This window comes from Protopterus annectens, chromosome 14.part0, assembly GCF_019279795.1.
Source record: "Protopterus annectens isolate FY-2018-M chromosome 14.part0, PAN1.0, whole genome shotgun sequence".
Classification (NCBI taxonomy): Eukaryota; Metazoa; Chordata; order Ceratodontiformes; family Protopteridae; genus Protopterus; species Protopterus annectens.
The window spans coordinates 405,407,732-405,430,984 of record NC_056748.1 but is presented as its reverse complement, the minus strand read 5'-3'; the positions used below and the strand labels follow the sequence as shown (position 1 = coordinate 405,430,984).

The following is a 23,253-nucleotide window of genomic DNA, read 5'->3' as shown; positions in this document are numbered from 1 at the left end:
CATTCCCTCAGAGAGTGGTGATTGGAAAAATGCCTCACAAAATAGGAAATTAGTTTGGTTGTTAGCTATTAAAACTGTGGCATTGGGTTTGATTCAGAAAAGGCAGATATTCCCTCATGGGGTGGTGAATGGAAAGATGCCTTAGAAGTAATTTGGCAGTTAAGAACAAAAAAAATGTGACACTGGGTTTGAATGAGTGTGTCTCTCTAAGGTGCATTTTGACAAATTGAGCTTCACACATTTAATTAGACTTTTTACAGCTTTGTTGTGGTTTTTATTTTTATTTAATTCTGCCAAGTGTTTCATGAATTACTGTTTAACTTTGAGAGATGTACATTGTTACTTTTTAATGAGCGTGGGTTTTATTGCAACGTAATATTTAGATGTACTTGACTAAGTATGTTACTAGGCTTGATCAAGTCTTTACGTAAATGACAAGAAACTACTTGACCCTAATTTTAAGTGCATTTATGTACATTAAATCTGATAGTATTGAGCTCCATGTATTGTTGACCTGAACTTAGTATGTTATTGTTGGGTTGAGAATTTGTTCTATATTTGAAGTTTGTGGCCTTACTTCCTTAGAGATACATAGGTTCATAGGTGTGTGCTAGGCTAATAGTCCTGGGGCCTTTACAAGCCTAGCCCATAGGATTACCCTGGTATCATGCCACCCGAACTCGGTGCCTCTGTCGAGTAAAGCCACTGGAGTGATCCCCGGAGTGAATTTTCTATTTCCCATCCACTCATCAAGTTTCCTCTTGAAGAGGGCCAGTGAGGTGCTCTACTTGACATGTATGGAAAGTCTATTCCATAACATAGAGGCAGTCTCTGGATTATGAACCTGTCCCTCTAACATGTTCTGTTGATTGTGGTAATGAGGTTGACGTCTCTGTAGCATGTGGTGTGGAGGGATTGGGATTTATTTAGATGTACCATGTCTAACAGAGCTGGGTTAGACATGGCTTTGTAAGTCAAGCAGAGATCGCCTCTAAGTAGGCGATATGAGACAGAGAATAGTTGGAGTTTTTTTAGTCTGTCCATATAGGACAAATATCTAAGGCTTAGGATCCTCTTTGTGAGGTACTTTTGCGGCCTCTCCAGTTGTTGTGGGTGTTTAGTGAAGTACATGCCAAATGGGCATTGTACTCAATGATTGGCCTAATGAGGGAAGAGTAGAGGGAGACAATGACCTCTTTCTTCCTAGATCCAAAACCCTTAGTAATGAGATGTGCCACAAAGAAGGACTTTCTGACCACAGTGGCAATGTGGTGGTCAAAAGAGAGGGTGCTGTCAACCTGTGTTCCCAGATCTCTTATAATCCCTTCTGTGTTCAGTGGACTCTAATCGATGTGGTAATTCATGGGAACCTCTTTTTTCCCAAATGGGATGACTACACATTTTTTGGCATTGAGCTTAAGGCCATGGTTCTGACACCAGTCGTTGGTCTCATTAAGGCCTTTCTGTAGGATGTCAACATCACTCGGGGAGTTAATAATAGCTTCCAACTTGCAGTCATCTGTGAACCTTGTGAGCCAGAGTCCCTTCATGTTGGTCTGGTCTTCAGAGAAGTAGATACCAAACAGATGACCCAGGACCAAACCCTGTGGGACTCCACTCATGATTGGTTGGCAGTCTGACTTGGAGTCAGCTACTTTCACACTGTGGGTTTTACCTGTGAGCCAGTTTGCGACCCACTTAATGATATAGGGGTTGATGCCTAGCTTAGTGAGTTTTTCTAGGATTCCTGAATGGGGAATGGTATCAAAGGCCTTGGCTAGATCATGGTTGGCTGTATGAGCCACCTTACCTTCATCCACAGCTCTGGTGACTGACTCAAAGAAGTCTACCAAGTTGAGCAGGCATGATCTACCCTTCACAGAACCAAACTGTGTGGGATCCAGAGTTTGGAGATTCCCTATATCCTTGTTTATTAGGTCCATGATGATGTGTTCCATAGCTTTGCATATCAGACTCGTCAGGCTAATGGGGCGATAGTTCCCAGAGTCTGTAGTGTCACCTCCTTTGTGGAGAGGGATAACTGTAGCAGTGTGCCATTTGGTAGGGAGAAAGCCTGAGGTGAGACTGTGATTGAACAGGGCACACAGGTGAGGTGCCAGTTCACTCTGTAGTTCATGTAGAACACAGCCATGGATATTGTCAGGTCCCATAGAATCTGTATTCTTGGCCTTGGACAGTGCTGTTTTAACCTGTGCAGCAGTAGTACTGGGTGTACTGGGTGCCTGGCAATCTACTGGTATTGTGACTGGTCCTTTGGGCGGGTGGGAGGGGTAAAGTTGGCACTGAATCTGCCGGCCAGTATAGTGGCAATATCTGTTGGCTCAGTATAAGAGGTCTCATTGTGCAGTAGCTCAGAGCAAATCTGGGTATTGCCGTGGAGATTCTTTACATAACTGTAGAAGGCCTTGTGGTGTTCTGTACTATCTGCTGCAATTCTGTTTTCATAGCTAGCTTTAGAGGCTTTGATGAGGGATCTTAACTTTTTGTTGAGGCTGATAAGGGAGTTTTTCCAGTCTTGGAACTTTACCTTATTCTGCATCAGTTTTCCTCCTGTTGTAGAGTATGTTTATGGGAGAGGACCACCAGATTGACTTCCTTTTTTTTGGAGGAGCACATCTTGGTTCTGTTGGGAATAGTGAGATCCATACATTTGTGTACTTGTTCGTACAGTGCATTGGTGTATGATTCAGTGGTCATGCAACTGATCTCCATTTGCATGGGTGCCATGAAGTTAGCCACCTCTGTTTTTAGGAGCCCAAAGTTATCTTTGGAGAAGTTTTTCATGGTGGCTACCTTTGCAGGGGGGGGGGGTGTCTTTTCAAGGTGATTAGTTTGTGGTCGGATCTAACCAGGGAGGAGTTGATTAATTGTGTAGACCAACAGTCGCACATGTTAGTAATGACCAAGTCAAGGATGTTGCTACATCTAGTGGGGATAAGAACGAGCTGGTCCAGGGCATTGGAATTAATGAATTCCAGGAAACACTGGGCAAGTGTATTGGTACATGAGTAGTTTTCCCAGTTAATGGAAGGGTAGTTGAAGTCACCCAGTATGACAGTGTTAGGTTGGACCCTAATATTCTCTAGAGTGCTTAGGAATGTGGAGTGTGAGTCTTGGGACATGGTTTGGGATCTATAGTAGGCTACGACCTGAATCGCAGTATTACCCAATGTTAGCTGCACCTGAAGTACCTCAGATGCGTTATGTTGGGTCAGTAGTTTGGAGGTCTGCATATCCTTTATGAATATGGAAACACCACCACCTTTGGAGCTTCGGTCCAAGTTCTGGGGTCAAAAGGGGTGGAATGACATGGAATATTGGTTAAGGTTTTGATTTCTAATAAAAATATACATAGCCATTTATTCATGCCCTGAGTTTCCTTTATGCTTTTCCATTGTAAATAGTTTTGTAGAACATATGCACTGTTGTATATTCCTAGATTGTCATGTAAAGTAGTATCCTGACAGACAATAGCTCTTAACATTGTTTATCTATCCATACACAAACCCTTTGGGTCAGGGTCTCATTTCTGCAGTGGCAAGCATCTAGAGCCAATGTTGACACAGCAGGGTGATTAGCCCTGCCACAGGAGTTCTTAACATTGTTGTCACAGTATAAATGTAAATAATGTTAACTCCTACAGTCCCATATGTTTTATTCCCATGAAGAATATACAAATTATTCTGAATAATAATCTTGATATTATTGTAATCTAATCTGTAACTAAGCAATATTGTTAGACTTCTGTCAACATATTTTACTTCCTCAAGCTACAAGTTATAATTGGATTCCGCTATGTGAAGTGAGGGTATAGCACTGTCTTCAATTATTTTTTTTAATAACTTTAACTTTTATAGGTTAAGATTGTTACTTGGGTGATAACCACTATGGCCCTTATCAGCCTAGCCACGTACTCCATACCATTTTGCTCCCAAGTGTCATACCCACTGGGCTTGTTAGGCAGGTAGCTAAGGATATGGTGGGGGTAGGATAATACTTGTGTTACTGATGACTTCTGTCCTTAAGGGACATGGGGGCCATACTGGGGATAAATTTACACTTTCCCATCCAATTATCAAGGTTTCATTTGAATAGGGTAAGGAATGAGCTCTGTTTTACATGTATGGAGACCCTACTCCATAGTGTAGGGATCCTTTGGGATATGTATCTGCCTCTGCAGCATGTCACAAGTGAAGCTAAGATGCCTGGATCTCGTTTTTCTTATACTGTTTGTTTGCACTTGTACAGCAGATCCATCAGGGTGGGGTTTGAGGAAGCCCAGTAAGCCAGGCAAAGATCCCCTTTCTGCAGCCTGTAGGAGACTGAGTACATAGAGACTTTAGGCAGTCAGTGTAGGACAGGGTATTCATGCCCTAATTTCTTCTGGTGAGAAACCTTTGTGGGTGTCCCAAGTGTCTGGCAAGACACGTGACTAAGGGGGTATTGTGTTAAATGATAAGTCTGAGAGGGACAAGTAGTGTGTTACTGTAACTTCCATGGTTCTGGAATCCATACCTTACCTGTAAGTTCAGTGACATAGGATAATTTTCTTATTATCTTAGCTACATGCTGGTCAAAGGCCAGATTGCTGTCTACATATGTTCCCAGATGCCTTGCTACTGGGTTGACTGTTAGGGGTGTTTTATTGATGGAATAATTAACTTAGGTTGACAGTTTTTTCAAATGGCATTAGCATTATAAGGCATATTTTGGCATTGAGTTTTAGGCCATAACTTGGTCATTAGTCATTTGTCTGTGTTAAACCCACTTGCCAGATGTTTGTGCCTTGGGAGTAATCTAAATAGCTCCCAATGTATACTCACTGTGAACTTGGTGAGCTAAAGGCCTCTAATGTTAACCTTGGCTTCCAAGAACTAGATGCCAAACAGGAGTGGACCCAATACAGATCCTTGGTGACTCTCTTATAGAATTCTACCAGGTTAAGTAGACATTATCCTCCCTTAAAGCCAAATTGGGATGGGTCCAGATTCTGCAAGTTGGCAGTGTTTAAATGTCCTTGTTTATCATTTATGTGATAATTTGTTCCATGACTTTGCATATTAGGCTTGTTATACTGATGGAGCTGTAGTTCCCTGGGTTGGTTGATGGTCCACCCTTCTGGAGGGGAATGACCATTGTTGTCCTTCATTTACTTGGAATGTAGCCTCGTTCAAGTCTGTAGTTGAAGAGTGCCTCAAGTGGTCCTGACAGGCCATGTTTTAGACTGTTTTGGAGCCAACAGAGGATGTTGTCTGGACCCATGAAGGTGGTGTTCTTGGCTTTAGCAGGTGCTGCCAGTACCTGTTCCCTGATTGTAGCTGAGGTATGTTGGATGGCATTTCACCTCATGGAGCTCTGGTGGGGGTGAGGATTGAGCTGAATTTATCAGCCAGTACATTTGCTGTCACCCTAATGGACATAGGTAGTACCTTTCACCACGAGTTCAGCACACTGATGTGTGCTACCTCTAAGGTTCCAGACAAAGCTGAAGAAGGCCTTCTGATTGTCCTTCACCTGCATGGCTATCCTGATCTCATATTTGGCCTTGTTGGATTTAATTAGACCTCTTAGTTTCTTGTTAGTTCTATAACAGAGCACTTTTCTTTAAGAGAGTGGCTGTTCCTGGTTTTGGCCATGAGTTTTCTTTTATTATATACCATGTTTTGGTGAGGATTCAACAAGTGGGATTTGTTTTTAGTGTTTGTTTTGGGTTTATTTCTGTTAGATACAGAAGCCTCTATGCAGCCATTTTCATTTGGATAGTGACATTGTGAATAATTTTCCACAGGTAGCTGTGGTCTTGGGGGTAAGGCAAGCCTTGAATTTTGACAAACGCTTAATAGGATGTAGCTTGCCTTTGAATAGTTCCTTACTGTTACTGATTTAGCTGGATTTTCTGAGTTGATTTTTACTTGAAACGAAATAGCTTTGTGATCTGACCTCACTACTGAGGAAGTGGCACAAAGGGGGTGCAATGCTCTCCCATGTTGGCAAGTACCAGATCCAGTAACTTTGATCCTCTGGTTGGCACATGCACCATCTGTTCCAGTGTATTTGTGTTAAAGTCCAGAGGAAGCATTGTTCTTGTGAGGTTGAAGGTGTGTATGTTTCCCAGTCTATAGAGGGATAGTTAAAATCACCCATGAAGATGGGTTTTGATTGGATGGTGAGTGCCTCTAGTAGGGTTAGGTAAAAGTCATGAGACTCTAGGAGTATAGATGATGACCTGTAGCTAGCCAAACTATGGTGAGGGACCTTATCTATGTTGACTTGCATGAGGATATGCTCCATTGTATCGTCCTGTTTAACCAACCTAGAAATATGTTTTTTGCTAAAGTAGATAAAGATACTTTCAACTTTGTTTCCAGTCTGTGCATTTGTTGGTCTAAAAGTGAGGCAGGCAATGTAGATGTACACTTGGAATACTTTCTATAGTGTTAAACCACGTTTTGATCCTCGTACAATTGTCTACATTCTCCTGAGTAAGGAGGGCTTGAAAGGTGTGTAGTTTTTTTTGTTTAGGCTCCAAATATTGAGCAGTAACAACTTAAAGTTGCTTGTAAACTTTTTCACTATGTTGGTAGACATTGCCTAAAAAAGTCTCTAAGGGGGGAATAAAGTTTTAGCCAAATTCGGAAGTTTTAGGGGCGGCAGTTGCAGGCCATCCTTGGAAAAGCAAAGTGGGCTTTTGACCATGTCCTCCCATACTGACAGATATTGGATATCGCTGGAGACACTCAAAAAACTGAGCCAGTTATTAAAATCTGACATTTTATATTTGAATTGTGGGATCATCCTTGATAAAGGTTGAATACTACTCTGTGCAAGGCTCATGCCTATCTGTGACACATTCCAAGAGATCCATTATGTCTGTTTTCGTATAGTCCAATGGGGGTAAGTCTCAGGTTATTTATGCCCACATGGACTATGATAGAATCATATTGGTACCTGGGGCATAAAAACTAGTGTGTGCATAATATTTCTAGTCCTGGCTCGCGAAATGCAAATAACCATCTTTTCCATGTTTAATCTGGTGAGTGGGGCATCTGTGTGTCGCACAGTGAAGTCCTCACTGACAAAAGTATTAGGTAAAGTATATGCTTGCCTTCTGGGCTTTGCACTTGGGGGACCATTATGGGTAGGCTTATGTGAGATGCTTGGTATTTCTTTTGATGTGTGCTTTAATGATGGCTGTGGAGCAGTATTGCCATTAGGTGGCTTTGGTGGTCGTTGTGATTTGGGAAGATTTCTTTTAAGTACCTCAGCATAATCCAATCTGTGTGTAGAGTGAAGAATATGTGTGAGGGATGCAATGTGAATTTTCCTGACAACCTCATTTGTATGCGAGATTTTTGCCTCCAAGAAGTTGTGTATTTACATCTCTAACATACTGTGTCATTTTCTTTAATGATAAACTGGTTGTCCGAGAATATGAGGCAATTGCTATACTGCCTTAGGATGGCCCAAATCTACAAAGCTGACCACACAGACATTTTAAAATTACATATCCATGCTGGCTGGCCTGTAATAGGGTTGGCTGTGGATTAAGGATTGCATTTTAACAATGGTATCCTAGGGTGGTTTCTGGTGTTAAGAGCAAGATGTTGTATAATGCTAGGATATATAGTATTGCTATTCAATGTACAAGCTAGCTGCTATAAGCTTATTGCCACACTGTTCAACAGGTTTCAGATCTGATACTAATGTTATAGGTAAATTTTACTGTCTAGGTGTTTGCTACTATACAGGCACCACTAACTGCCACTGCCCAGTGGGCAGCTCTATGCAGAACAAAAGAGCTTGAAAACTAACTGTTATACCCTCTAACCAATAAATGACCACACTTTAAGCTTCTTGCGGTGCTTCCCAACTCAGAGGGACCAGGTAAACACCTTCTGCCACAAGATGTCTGATCCTGGAATTTCTTAATGTAAAAGCCCAGCAAAAGCAGCTCTCAAGTGCAGATTAAAAAAGAAACTGCCACCAAACAACTGAATCCCTTGCCAATTTGCTCTTCTGCAAAGACATTTGGAGGCACACAGACTAGAAAGGCCAACACACAGAGAAATGATTGGTTTTGCCACAAAATTAAATAAATGCTTCAAAAATGCTCAAAGTAATAGTGATCACTGTAAAAAGCAAGTGCAAGTGCAATTAAGCAAGAAAGTATTATTTTCTTAGCTTGGATGGCTCTGTCTTTTATATATTTGAATTGCATTCTGTGCCCTAGTCAGTAATAATTGTTACTGTCTTGTTTTCCATCATTCTTCAGTTTTGTAATTAGAAGTAGTAATTGTGTAACATGACTCCCCTTGCCACTGTAGTAGAGCTTACTTATCAATTTATGCTTTGATTACCAGTTTAGTCCTATTAAGCCAGTGGCTGCTTTGCAGAGGACACCTGAGATGAAATTCATACTACTTGAAGCCTTACCAGGGCATCAGGAAACTTACTGTACTCTTTTCTATAGATGTCTTAGATGTACAAGTCCCATAGATTTTAAATAAAGGGTGACCCACATTCTCCCTACAAAGAGACATCACAAACATAAGGCAGAGGTTTGCAAATGCTTTACAGCTGTAGTGTATTTGCTTAAAGTTAAAATTATGAAGAACAATATTAAAAACTGAATAAAAGAATATAAAACTGCACTGTTGTCCATGTACCCTATGTAATGTAGTGAAAATGCAGGAAAAATGTGTTGTGTACTTTAGTATTTGTGATTTTGTTTTGAGATAACAGAAAGAAGTAGTTGTCCTTTTAGTTTGTATTAGTTTTAAATTCCAAAGCTAATATTCACAACTAAACAGCATTCACTGCTTCTACTACTGTTGTGAAAAAATGCAGTAATGAAACTGCTATAGCTCTTGTGTTAGGCTTATGTAATTGTTTGAACGTTGGGTAACTGTACAATATTTTAGTAAATAAGTGCCATGATTAGAATACTTACTGTATCCTCCTTTTGACCCAGAGGCTTGAATATTGATTTAGGTGATCCATTACAGATATAGATATTTTCTTGTCTTAAGATTCCTAACTTTCACTTGTAGTTTGTCTTAGCATGCTCTTTGTAGAATGATTTACAAAATAAAAGTTTTTCTGGTATGGCATGGCCAACAGAATATTTTTTTCTTTATGCTGACATTTTAAACTGGAGTTGTGGCTCACATATTGTGCATTACGATTTCTTTTAACAGTTCAGGAAAATGGATAAAAGAAAATGGAGTCACGCACAGTGCACAGAAATGAATGTTGTATAAATGCAAAATGCAGTAGGCTACTTAAAAATTCCTAGCATTTTCAAGGAGAGAGAGATTAAGAAAAAAGAATGAATGACTTTATGTTCAGGTCCAACACTTGCGGTGTAGATAGTGCATTAACACTGCCACGTCTAGGGTTTCTTGTTGCTAGTTATGTCTTTACTGTAGTACAGTCTAGGTAACCCATTGAAAGTAATCAGAAACATTTTCCATTAGTATGCTAACTTCTTGCATCATAGTTACACTAGCATCTCCTTCACGGCAGGGCTAGCTGTTATTACTTTGGAGCATTGAGCAGGTACTAACTGTATTACCATGCTTTCCAGCCTGGAAATGAAATGCCTCTTGTGTTTGTTGTTGCCAAGTGTGGGTATTACTCCTGCTGTTGTCACCATTTGCTGGACTGTCCACAATATCTGTGAACGAACTCTGTCAGAGATGTATTTTATTATGCTTCATAATGTTCCACTGTTGCTTCTTGCTGACAGCCCGTATCCCCTTACTTTGACATCTTTCCAAAGCATGTTGTTGCAGAAGTCTTATCTCCCCACCTTGTAGCTCACTTATTCGGGTAGAGTCTACAGTGCAAGAATTATAACAAACAGCGGCTGTAGTGCAGACACTGTTACTTTTCCTCCTGCTGGTTAGGGCTGGCATTGAGCTGGTGTCAAAATAGGTTGGTGCCCATTTGACACCACTGGAGCTTGGATGGTGCACACCATGTACTTGGATAGTACTATAGGAAGTAGCTTGCATTTCAGACCATGAGGTACCACAGAGATGTATTGGTACTTCTGTTCTCTCTTTTTTAGGTGTACATATGACTCTTATCAAGTAATCATAATGTGCAGTCAGTGAAGGAACTGACATACTTTCATGTTTGTCTTTTAGCATAGAGACTAAGCCAATATATTAAAGTCTTCAGTCACCTGAGGCAGACACTGTGATAACTTTTAAATTTGTATTATTTATTTTTATTATTCTAAAATTGTTATACACAGTTGTGTTGCAGGATGAAGTACAAAATAATAATATTAACTTTATTTGTATTTTAGATATGCAGATATGAGAAGACAGATTGGATTTGAGATCAGGGATATGTGGTATAACCTTGGTAAGCAGAATACATTTGTAGCTGAAATTATCAGACTCTTTCCTTACACTGTTTTCAGATGTTATCATGATGCACGTTTGAAGCCTGCTATTTATATTTATGTTGACAAAGTAAGATGTGGTACAGTAAAATGGAGATAAGTAGGATTGTGCTGTAGTCTGGATTACAGCAAAACAATTCCTGGTTCTTTACAAGGTTTAAGTATTACATGTGAAACACTTTCTGATTTTAATGCAAAGAAAAGTACAAGTTGCATTTCAAAAATAACTTCTTTACAAGTTCTGTAAAATCAAATATGACACCACTGGACTTGGGTTTCATAGCAGAGGTTGCAGAGAATGGTCTTTTATCTTTAGATCTTCTTGGCCTAATGTCAGTAATTTGAATTACATCTTTTAAACATCTCTCAGCTTAATACTGGCATTTAAAATAAAAGTGTAAAAAATGGAACACGCTTTCCCACTGGCATGAAGAAAAATTACCTGTGCCATTTCAATATTAAGGTTTCCTAAAGTTCTGTATTGACTCTCTTGTAAAGTTGGTGGGCTACCTTACTATATTTTGTTTGTCTCTAGACTTTTATTGGAGATTTTTTTAAAAAAAGAATGCTCCACCTTTATTTTCCAAGGAGCTTTTATCCCTAATTGGACTTTAAATTTGTTTTGCTAAGTTTGAGGTAGGCTTCCTTTGGGCTGCTTTTTTCAGTTCCTTTTCAGGTTTTCATTTCTAAAGTAATTTTTCTCAATATTATGTGGATTAAGAGAGCACTGGAGTTGCAAGGTCTACTTTTCATGATGCCATCTTAAATATAGGGTGACATATCTGGATAATCCTTCCATATGCCAACAGTTAACAATAGTATTGCCTAGAATAAAAAGACACCTTGTTTCTATCATCAAGTGAAACAATTTTATATGAAATGGGTCACGGTACATGTAGCTCTACAACTAAAATTTTTAGAAAGCTTTAGATGAAATTTTCATTGACTCTGTGTGTAATATTTTTTTTTCCATTCTAGCCATACCTTGACCATAGGGTTTTCACATTTAGAAGTGGGAAAAATGTACAAAAGTGATAGCTTTCTATCCAGCCTCTGGACAACCCAGTTGACTAAGTAAAACTGCACAATTGCCATTTCAAATTTCTGTCCTGCAGTCTTGAGGAATGGGAAATGTGTAATACAATGCTTGTGCACAATTACTATCTTTATTGAATCAGTAATCAGTGTTTACTATTAGGCTGTATAATCATGAAGGTCTAAATATTTTTACAGAAGAGATAATTTAATTACTGGAGGAACAATAAATTCCCTTTTTACTGTTTTCATCAGTGTGTGCCTTACACTTTTAATACAGTTTTTTTTCATATCAACAATTTTATTTGTTTATGCCGAAGATAAAACATATAATCTGATGTTGTTAATCTTCATTCCATTCATCACTGATGGGTTATCGGTTCCATCCTCAACTGAGTCAGCCTTATACCAAGCTTGTGCCAGCCAAAAACTCTCGATCTAAGCTTTTACCAATAGTACCCTACTCCCTGTTACCTCAGATCTCATTTGCCAAGTAGCCGTAAAGCCGTGTTCAAGCCAGCTCTCAGCTAAGTCTTATATTTTTTTATATATGTTGCTTATGGGAAAGTCTTGATACTTTTATTCAACTGTCATTTTACTCAATTCTACCCTTTTAAAACTATTGCTAAGTTTCTACCCCCTCTTCCAATACTTTCCTGTCAAACTACTGTTTGGTAATCTTTGTACCATCATTGGTCCACACCCTTTTTTTCCTACCCACTGTGGTAATCTCGTAGTACCATTGTTAATACTTTTCTTTCTAGTTCATTGCCTTAACTGTTTATATAATATATATATATATATTTTGTTTACTTGTTTTTGCTCTGCCTTTGGTAGTACTTGTAATTTAACATGTCTGAAAAAAGGGCACTTTGAGCTTCAAACAATGTGCAAAGTGTGGGAAAAAAATGCCCAAATACGGACACTCATGATGACTGTGTGTATTGTCTGGGAGTGCTTCATCTCTCTGTTCAACCGGCTTGCTCTCTGTCTGGGTTTTAGTTCTTGTACATTGAATGAAAGAAAGAATATGTTGATATTAAAGTTTCTTCATAAATTGCCCTTTTCAGAGGCTCTCTCTGCGTCGGAGGGTTCACCCCCTCCTAGGAAAGAGAAAAAGAGGCCACATTCTGTACCCTCCTCACCCTCTGGTGAGAAGGAGATACAACCTAACCCTAAAATGGTGAAAATTTCCATTCCAGACCAGAAACCAGCTTCTATGGCACTGACTTTGGTACCATATACTACAGTAGTATTGTTGGTGCCTCTTTCAGCACCGACACCATCTACGGCAATGACTATACCTAAATTGCAGATTTTGACCTCCACACCAATCTTGGCACAGAGCCTTCCTATGGTACTGAGTATTCCCATGGTACCACTCATTCAGGTGGACACCCCTTCCTCGATAGTCTCAAAACTGGAGACTGTGGTGCCACTAGACACTCAGTCACAGACCCGATATTCCCTGTCAGTGGATCCTTTCTTGAAGCAGTTATATAGCCCTTTCTTAGAGTGACCAGAGTCCCCATCAGGGATATCCACGAGATCCAGCAGGAGCTTCTCCGAACCAGATGTGGTACGCCTTGTGGACCAGCTGCTGACAGCCAGGGGGATTCCTACAGATTCCAAAACCCAATCCCTTCTTGGACTTGGAAATATTGCTCCACGGATTCCATCTCATCAGGCATAATAATCTCTCCTCTCCAATATGTGACATTATTCTAGCTTCACATAAACCATCCACCAGGAAACTTTATGCTGACAAATGAAAAATATTTTCAGCTTGGTCTAGACAGAGAAAACTAGACCCATACTCAGCACCAGTCTCTGCCATACTACAGTAGTTATCAAACTTCTCTGAAGAGGGTGCCGCAGCATCAACTGTATGAATTCATTTAGCTGCCCTTTCAAACTTTCATAATGGTTTTAGTGATGACTCCTTCATTTCACATCGCCTAAACAAAACCTTTTTGAAGGGAGTCTATCACTCTAGACCTCCAGTTAAGCAGCCCATAGAACCATGGAGTTTCACACTAGTCTTACAGTCTTTAACACTGCCTCCCTTTGAGCCTGCATGCCACTTTTGACATCAAGTTTCTATCTTGGAAATCCTTTTTTCTGGTGGCCATTACATCAGCCAGATGCATTTCTGAGCTCCATGCCCTATGCATAAAGCATCCTTATTTGATTTTCCATAAGGACAGAGTATCACTACGGACCAACCCTTCTTTCCTGCCCAAAGTAATCACCGAGTTCTGTATTAATCAGACTATCAACCTACCAGTCGTCTTTCCTAAATTTTCAAACAAAGGAGAGTATTACTTACATTTACTTGATATCCACAGACAATTGAGATTTTGCTTAGACAGGACAAAAACAATCCGCAAATCAGACCAGTTATTTATAGCTTTCTCTGGTCCTAAAATGAGAAAGTCAGTTTCTAAAGTGACCTTATCTAAATGGCTTATGGACACTATAATTTTCATTTATCATCATGAGACTAAAACAGTGAGTGAGAAGGTCACTAAAAAACCAATCAGTAAAAACAAAATGAAAACTCCAACAAAAGCTAGAACTTCACTGAGTGACCTCCCAAACCTCTTGTATCAGAGGCACATGGAGATATATGCAAATGATCCTTATAAACATCAGGTGTTTCAGCTCATTGGCGATTCTGAATGCCCATGACTTGTTTTGTCATTTTACTGGACAATTTCAGGCCAATAAAGCCAAACCCCACTAGCTGTGGAAATACATATTTTGACCTTGTTATGACCAGCACAGCACAAGCAGAGTGTTTGACTAAGTATTAGACTTGTTTCATAATTTTACTGGACAATTTCAGGCCAATAAAGCCAAAATCCACTAGCTGCGGATATGCATATTTAGGCCTTGTTATGACCTCATTTGTTATGACATCTGCTTGTGCTGTGCTGACGAGGTCATAACTGACAATTTTGTTCCACAGATACCATTCTTGTCTTCACAATCTAGAAAGCATTAGTCCTTCCCTCATTTCTTTTGTGTTAGCTTTGATATTTATTTGTTTGTTATAGTTGAGCTAAACTATTCTGATAGTTTGCACACCTTTCTTTGCTTCTCATTTGTATTTTTGACAAAACTCTTTGTTGGAACCAATTAACAACTTGTATAACTTTTTTTGTGAGAGATGTGACCATTTGTTTAAAGGCTATGGAAGTGGCATCATAAATAACTTCTTGCTCTTTAGTCCCATGAAGGAATCCTGTTGTTGTTGTTGTTGTGGAAAATAATCTGTGTATGGGCTCGTTTATCTTGGTTGGTTAGTTTGGTTTTGTGAACTCTACATGTGGCAGTGTCCTCACAGGTAATGTCTAACAACAAGGGAGGTTGCCACTATGGGTGTAAACACTAAGAATCTTATTGTAGAAACTGATAAAACTTATGGGGATGCAGTTTCCATTAACAAGTGACTTGACTAAAAAATTGATAGAGGCAAGACATCTGAAGTCGGTGATGTCACACATGGAACTTTTGTTAACCAAATGGACAAATTAGAAAAAATATATAAATATAAATTGTTGTAGTTAGATAATTATTTCCTGGACAAAAGTGTTTCTAGGAAACATGCTGCAATAGGGTAATGCCTCCTCTGGAGGAGGCTGATTCAATCTTGCATATGGAGTTTACACAATTATTCAACAGAATGGGGTTTGAGTACTTGAGGTTGTTAGTTAAGGACAATAAAAGGAAAATGTTAAAATTTTGACAAAGAAGTGGGACATTAATCAACTCTATCACTAAAGATTTGTTATTTGAGGGGCACCATAAAAATATGAAGGGATTTTTGCCAGTGTTGAGCTAAAGGTGATACCCAACAAATCTAGGAAAGACAAAGTTGGCCAGAGATGACAATGACTACCAAACTAAACAACATTTACCCTTATCAAGACAAAAGGGAAAATAATATTAAAATAGTGTGGAAGTAGATCAGCCAATAGTGGAGCTACATGACAGCCATAAGGCGATCACAAGATAAATCCTCTTTAGGGGAACCTGTTTTATGATAATCAGAGAGAATTGCCAACCAGTCGATGAAATAGGCCAAGCAAGTAGGACCAAGAGCAATATTTGGAAAACTACAGTGTGAAGAAACATCAGCTGAAATTGGGAATGAACGGGAAACAAACAGAAGCAAGTGAGATGGTGAGGTTTGACTTCCAACCTTTTAATGGTGAGGAAGGTACTGTTTAAAGCTCCTTCTGTCAAAATGTTAAAATATTCAGTTATAGTAGATTGACTGTCAGTGAGTGATTTATACCATAAATATTTTTAAAGGGATTTTCTTCTGTACTGTGCAGCCATCAGATTTAACTGCCACCTTGATTGACTTGAAATTATTTAGGAAGAGTTTAAATTTACGTTTGTTGTACAGCAATGGAGTTGAAATGGAAAACAGTGGAGGTGCTTTCAAAAGGAAATGCACTTTAAACCCTCCCCTCCATTTTACCTCCTGACAGTTTATTTGAAAGATTGTTTGAAAATGATCTGAGATATGAACTGGAAGACAAACAAGTACAATTTTGTGCAATTTATTGTATGAGGAAAGGTGATTGTTGAAAGCAAGTCTTACTCAGACAAAATGATAAGATTTCTAAGATCTGACAAGTTGGCAGTGATGAATTTGATGGATTATAATGGTAGAATGCAGCCCCTGTTGGGGGATGAACAGACTTAATAAGTGCTTTCTAAATATAAAATTAACTTGGTGTATCATAAAAGCGATTTGTTTTTGGAAGAAGTGTTATAGAATGGTCAGATCACTGGCTCATAATACCAGTTTTTAACGATGGGAATACCCAGTCATTCCATCAATCTTTGGGATCCTTAAAATGCATTTCAACTGTAGAAAACAGGGGAGCTTGAATGCGTGGCCTGCTGTGAGACATGTAATGCTTTCTATGTTGGGGAAAACAGGGTTACCCCTAAAAAATTGTTCAGATTTGTTTGGGATATAGCATGGTTCTGTTTTTTTAATTAAAAAAAAAATTAAAAAATTAGTATTCTGCAGAGAGATATGGACTGGAAATTGCTGTCAGAATACAGAGAAGTCATTTGGCAACTTACGTTCGATGCCTTAACAAAACCGGGTTCAGTGACACTATTAGGGTTAACAGTGTTTTAAAATGTTAAGCTGCTGTATTAAATTAGTACATTTAATGCATTTAATATATTTGCTGCATAAGAAGGTAATAGGGAACTGTAATGCTCACACTTTGCTGTGTGTTTTTTTATGATAGTATTAAGTTTTGTATGTTTTAAGATTGTGTTTTTTTTTTTTTAATGTATATGTAGGAAGTTATATGATGAGTTTTAGATTGACTCTGATAACTCCAGAGTATTGTAAACATATGAAAAGCGCTTAATCATTTTTTAATTTTTTGTAATAAAAGATTTTACATGTGACACATTGTTAATGCATTTTTGTGAGGGTGGCTGTTCCATGAAAGTTTCCTGGTTATTGCGTTCTTGTAGAGAAGATTTGGTGTTTGGACTTGTTTGTCTTGGTTGTACCCAAGTTAATGATTGAGTTTGTATACTTATGAACAGGAGAATGGGGTGGAGGTGTAGGGACTTTATGTATCCTTTTGTTAATGTCGGTGATACTTGTCAGTCTAATATATTGGATTATTTATGGTGTGAGGTTTAGCTTTTCCTTGCAAGATCCAAGGTTTTAAATGATAGAACAGCCTGGTGTATTTCCAGTGATTTTCCAATCTAGCCTTCTGGCCTTTATTTCAAAGTTGTTGCAGTCTCCGTTGACTACAAACCTTTTACCTAGGGGAATTTTCATATAGTTTAGGAAAGCCACATTAAGTTAACATTAGCCTAAGTTAGTAAGTGGTTCACTGTCTTCCTCAAATGAACTTAATCTATGGTGAACTGCAGACATTTATGTGCACTAGAGAACCTTCAAAAAAAGCAAAAAGAACCCTTTTCCTCATTCATCTAGTGATGGTGAAGATATTTTAACAACAGATATATTCCTCATCTCGAGATTTAGATAGAGAGATTTCTTCCATGCAGTCTTTGGGGTATGTCTCTTTTTAAATACGTTAAATGATATTACTGGATTCTCTGACTGGTTTACAAGAAACCCTTATGATAAGCTTCTTGATAAAAAGCAGACAGTGTTTCCGCTTTCCTGTAAATGATGTTTTAAAATTCAGCTGTCAATTTCCTGATGTGTACAGTAGATGGCTCCATGATGTAGAAGTATAAAGCTCCAACTGTAATAAATGAATTGGGCTAACTAGGGACTTGGGTATTAAAGTAGCTGATGAGGAACGGTGTACCCATGAGAGTAATATGTTTCGTCTGATAACTCTTTCAATAACTGTATTATTTTGTAATTTGTGTGACTAGTTCTTCGCATGAAAAACATGCATTCAGGTATTTCCATGTACAGGTTCAAGTCACAGGAGTAATGCACATTTTGGTTTTTAAATGTTTCATGGCTGTGAACTGTTTAGATAACCTGCAGCCAGTATTCACTTCATTTGAAAACTGTGAGTTTTTTTTTTCAAACACTGCGAAAAAATAGTGGTCCACTTTTGTTTCCTATCTGTTGTTACAGGAAACTGTAAACAAAACTCAAAAGGAATTTATTATGTGAGCTTGGTTAACAACATAGTAATGCATCAGTTATGAACTGAATTAAGGCTGTAAAGCTATTTGAAACTATTTGATGATGGCACCTGATTTAATAATGATAAGCGACATATAATTATTAATGTTTATCTATCAATGAATAAAGAGATTAATAAATGGCATATAATGTTGCTTATGGATATTAATAAATGGCATATAATGTTGCTTATGGATATTAACCTACAGTGAACTGTAATTTAAAGATCATGTGTGACCAATTTTATTTATTTACTGCGGTGGTGGTGCTGCAGTAGCGTTGTCGCCTCATAGCAAGACGTTGTCCCGTTCGATTCTCAGGTAGAGCGTCTTCTGTGTGGAGGCATACATGAATGGGGTGTGCCTTCTTTGAAGGTTGTGCATCAGGGCTGGTAACCCGGTGCGTAAAAATCCACTACCAATCATTAGCAGACCGGAGTTCCGCTGTGGCGACACCTAACCGGGAAAAGCCAAAAGACGCAAACAGATTTCCATTTGTTTACCAGGAATGTCCGACTGGGCCTAAAATAGCCTGTTTTCAGCAAAGGCCCGGGGAGAAAATCTCCACAGAATACAATGTTGTAATAATGTAATATTTATATAAGATATATAATGTGTACAGTACAGTATTCATATAGGATGCATATTTTGAGAAATTAATATGAGGTACAAAATGTAGAAAAAACAATGATAAGAAATACAAAAGTTAGTTTAACTAAGATGCATGAAAATAAACATTTAAGACAAAAAGACAGAATAGAAGCTGTTGCTTAAGGAGATAAAAAAGAAGCAGGCAACTGAAGGAAGAGGAGAAGGAAGTATTGTGATGGGAGTAAGTTGACTGAGGAATAAGGAGGGAGTGAGGTAAGTGAGGGGAAGGAAAATCTGCATATTTAGTCCAGCTAACCAGGATTAGTGCGAGAGCAAAGCCAAGTGTTAAGATGTTCCTTCAGCAGTTGTTTGAATTTCGAGGTGTTGCTAGTGTGGAGTACATTTTGAGGTATGCCATTCCAAGCTTTGGCTAGTTTGTATCAATACATGGAATCTCCATAGCAATTATTTGACTTGGTGACCTTCAGAAGCAGTTTATTAGATGACCTTAAAGTTCTGCTGCTGGAACAGTGCTGTACTAGGTTGTTAATGAATGGACAGTTGTCTGGGTGATACAGGGTAGATTGGGTTAGAACTAGTTGGTTAAAGTTTAAAAGTTTGGGAAGTTCTGTCTAGTTGAGTAGTAAGTACTTTGCAGTGATGAGTTCTTACAGGTTGGTTGAAAGCAAATCTGGCTACCTTATAATAGCAGGATTCTCATTTAAGTCACATTTTCTTAAGTTAGTGAAAATGGGTGAGGCATACAAGTGGGGTGGATACAAGGTGAGTTCTGCAGATGGCATGTCTGGTGGAATAAGAAAGAACTTTAGTCTTTATATGGAACCTAGTTTGAAATGGACTTTCTTGATAGCTAGGACTAAGTGTTTATCAAATTTGAGATCCTTGTCAATGGTGACCCCCCTAATACCTTTGCATGATCTACTGGTTCGGTAATGGTGGTATCAGATGCATAAATGGTGAAAGTAGTAGGGTCAGTAGGTTGATTGGGGTCGACATTACATCCTCGAAAAACCTCTTCGGTGAACATCTGTTTGCTGACCAACAAAACAACAAAATCCAACTTCTTTGAATGGCTGTTTCAGCAAATTTTTTCCTAGGGGAAAAAAAATCACTTGGCCAACCAAAAACCAGACAAACTTTCAAACCCTTCAAAATGGGGGCTTCACCCACCACACCACCCAATATGGAGGGCTGTGCCCTCCATGCCCCCTGACTAAATACCAAGATCACACTACAGTGAGGTAAAAGGCAATTTCCAGATGATGGCCAAGCATTTTTTTCCTTAGGAAAAATTTGCTAAAATGGCCAATCATGGGAGTTAGACTTCACTGTTTATTGGTCGGTGAACAGGCATTCGCTGAAGAGGTTTTTCGAAGACGTAATATAGACCCATTTGTTTGCTACTAGAGAAGAACATTAGTTTTGTTTTAAAAGAGTTTGTAAGTTGAAAAGGTATTTTTCTATGCTCAGAGAGGATTGTTGTTGGACCTTATTGAGAAGAGCAGGAAAGGATGGAGCAGAGCACATCAGGGAGAAATCATCAGCATATTGAACCATTGTAGCATGTTGGCTGGCTGTGCAGAGTCTGTGTGTGAATATGGTGAAGTAGAGCGGACTAAGAATAAACCCTTGGGGTACACCGACAAAGACAGGTAAAGGAGATAATAGTTCATTTTGCCATTTAACTGCCTGTTGATGGTCAGTTAGGTGACTAATGAACCAAGTAAGGGTGGAATGAGAGAGGTTAAGGAAGGTTAGCTCTTCAATGAGTTTTTGGTGGGGAACTGTATCAAAAGCTTTGGATAAGTCGAGGAATATAGAGGAGGTGAGTAAATTTGTTGTTTCTGTGTTGGTTGACAGTGTTAAAACTAATTAGGATTATTGCCTTACTATGTTTAGGTTGGAAATTATGTTGGGTGGGGGATACAAGGTTGCTTTCCAGGAGATTTTTAAGAAGGGTGCAAATACATTTTTCCAATATTTTTGCTATTGGGAAGAGTATGGCAGTGGGTCTATAATTAGCAAAATCTATAGATGTGCCGCCTATATCTAGAGGGATAACACTGCACACTTTCCGTAGTGGAGGCACATATTGTTCAATGATGGACTGGTTTGTAAGGATGTTTATGGGGTAAGCAATGACACCTGCAGCAAATTTGAGGTATTCATTGGGCAGTTGGGCAGCAACAGTAGAAGAGTTTTTAAGTTTGGCTAGGAGTTTTTTATGTGGTGAATTTATATGGGGTGAATGTGGAATGAATCAGGATTTGTTACTGATTTTATTGGTACTGATAGATGACGATTTATTTTTTACTAGTGATAGTATAGACTCAACAAAATGATTGTTAACTTGAGTTGCTGTGTTGTCAGAAGAGTCTGTTTTGTTGGACTTGGGGTAGTGGCTTGACCTGGTCTGAGCAGTTGATTTATGGCTCCCCAGAATGTTTTTGGATTATTTAGGTACCTTTTTGGATTGTTGTATAGTTTTTTTTTTGTTGTGTTTGATTTGTTTCTTTGCTAGATTATAAAGTTGCCAGTAATTTTGAAGGGTAGTTGTTTTTTTTTTAAGAGATGATGGTTGTGCCATGCTTCATCTCTTTGCTTGAAGAAAGCCAGGAATGTGTCTCCCTTTTATGTGTGTTCTCCTGGGGGGATAGCCTATTTAGAATGGTGAGAAATTTGTTAATGAAATACTGAACTGCTAGATCAAGGTGGAAATGTTTTAGGGGAGACCAGCTGACTTGATGTAGAAGTGTTTTGGGAGAAAAGTTGGTTTTGTTATGGACTAGTTTGTATATATTTTCATCCTTAGGCACTGCTGAAACCATAAAACTTACTGGCTAGTGTGAAGGCTGCCAGCCCAGCCAGATAGAATTGTGCAGATAATTCTATCATTTGCAAATATGAATGTTGAATTACAGAATTGTTTTCTTAATTGAAAGAAAATACTGTGAAATGTTGAAATACAAGCTTGTTTTCTTAAATGAAAGAAATGCTGTGAAATGCTGAACTTAAAACAATGTAGCAACATTGCCCTCTGCTGTAAAGAAAGCTAAGTCAAGCATTTCTTGTCTGTCCTTTGAAGTTGAAATTGTTTCATGTATGTCCCTTTGAAGTTATAATTTGGAGTCGATGAGTCTGGACTGAAGCATCCTGCCTATTGTTTTAACTTAAGGAAAAATTACTAGAGTTTACAAGTGGAATGTCTTTTATGGCTGTAGTTTCCTGCAGGTGCAAGATAGATAACAGTTATGTAGTATCTGTTAGCCTGGGAACACCAAGAAAGTGAAAAGATGCAATGAGAATCAGGACTGAAAATAGCAATTTAAACAGAGAGAATCAGAAGGCGTTAAGCATTTTTGTCTTGCTCATATGTAAATTATCTTAGACTTTATTTTATTTTATTTTATTTTACATTTGTTGACTGGGCTAGTCTAGCTGGAGAATATTTCCATTTTCAGTAGAGGCCCGGGGAGAAAAGCTCCACAAAACATACTAGTAAGACATACTAGTAAAGAAAAATGAAAAAAGACAACAATACAAAAACTACAGCCAAACAAAGACATAAAAAATACCTAGTCAAATTTCAAAAGAAAGACATTTCAAGGATAAAAGGATAAAAGTAATAGCATCTAATTTTGGGTAGCCTATTAGAGTGCAAGTAAATTTGAAAGTTAATAAGATTTAGAAACGGTCAAAAGAGAAGAACAAAAGTCAGTTGAGTAAGAGAGGAGAAATAGATGCAAAAAAAATAAAGCAGATCTGAGGTATTAAACAATACATAAAGCTAGAGTTAGTTATAGAGATAGCTTAAAACAAGCATAGGGGCTGAATAGTAGAGTGGAGAAAGTAGAGGTGAAGAAAACAGAGTAAAGGTAAGATTGTTAGTCAGGTTTATTACAGTAACAGAGCCAGTGACTTTTGAAGTACAGTTTGATTTTATGTTTGAAGAGAGGTAAAGATGTGATCAGTGTTATATCACTAGGTAATAAATTCCATCTTCTGCCTACTGTGTTAGTGAATAGAGAGTCGCCGGCTGAGGTATTTGACTTTATTGAACTGGCCATGAGTTTACTAGAGGAGCGAAGGGAGTTAAGATTGTTATAAGGGATTAAAAGTTTAGAGAGTATGGGTGTGTTATCAGGTTGGTGCAGTATTTTATGGGCAATGGTAAGTTGAGGAATTACTAGATAGTTTTGGAATTCAAGCCAGTCTAGTAGTTTTAAGTTAAGACAGTGGTGAGTTCTGAAGGGATTACCAGTGGCGAAGCGGGCATTGTTGTTATAACAAGTTGCCAGTTTGTTAAGGTTAGCTTGTTAGGTTGTGTTTTCTTTGAGATAGCTAAGAACTAGAAAGATTAGACTGTGTTTCTCTGTGATGTCAGAACAGTACTACTAAGTTATTTTAAGTATTTCTGTGTGATCTCTGAACTGTTGACTAGCACTATGTAGTAGAAAGTATTGTCTTGTAGTTTTAATCATTTATTATTACATATTTTAAAA

The 23,253-nt window shown here is 38.4% G+C and overlaps 1 protein-coding gene across 1 annotated transcript in view; it reads left to right on the top strand.

Annotated features, from left to right (window-relative positions):
- Positions 1-23,253, top strand: part of DOCK1 (dedicator of cytokinesis 1) — a gene marked incomplete in the record, with an annotated part of 4,741,214 nt that overhangs the window by 3,432,723 nt on the left and 1,285,238 nt on the right. The window contains 1 exon segment of the mRNA XM_044056178.1: positions 10,337-10,395. Coding sequence (XP_043912113.1) covers positions 10,337-10,395 — 59 coding nt within the window.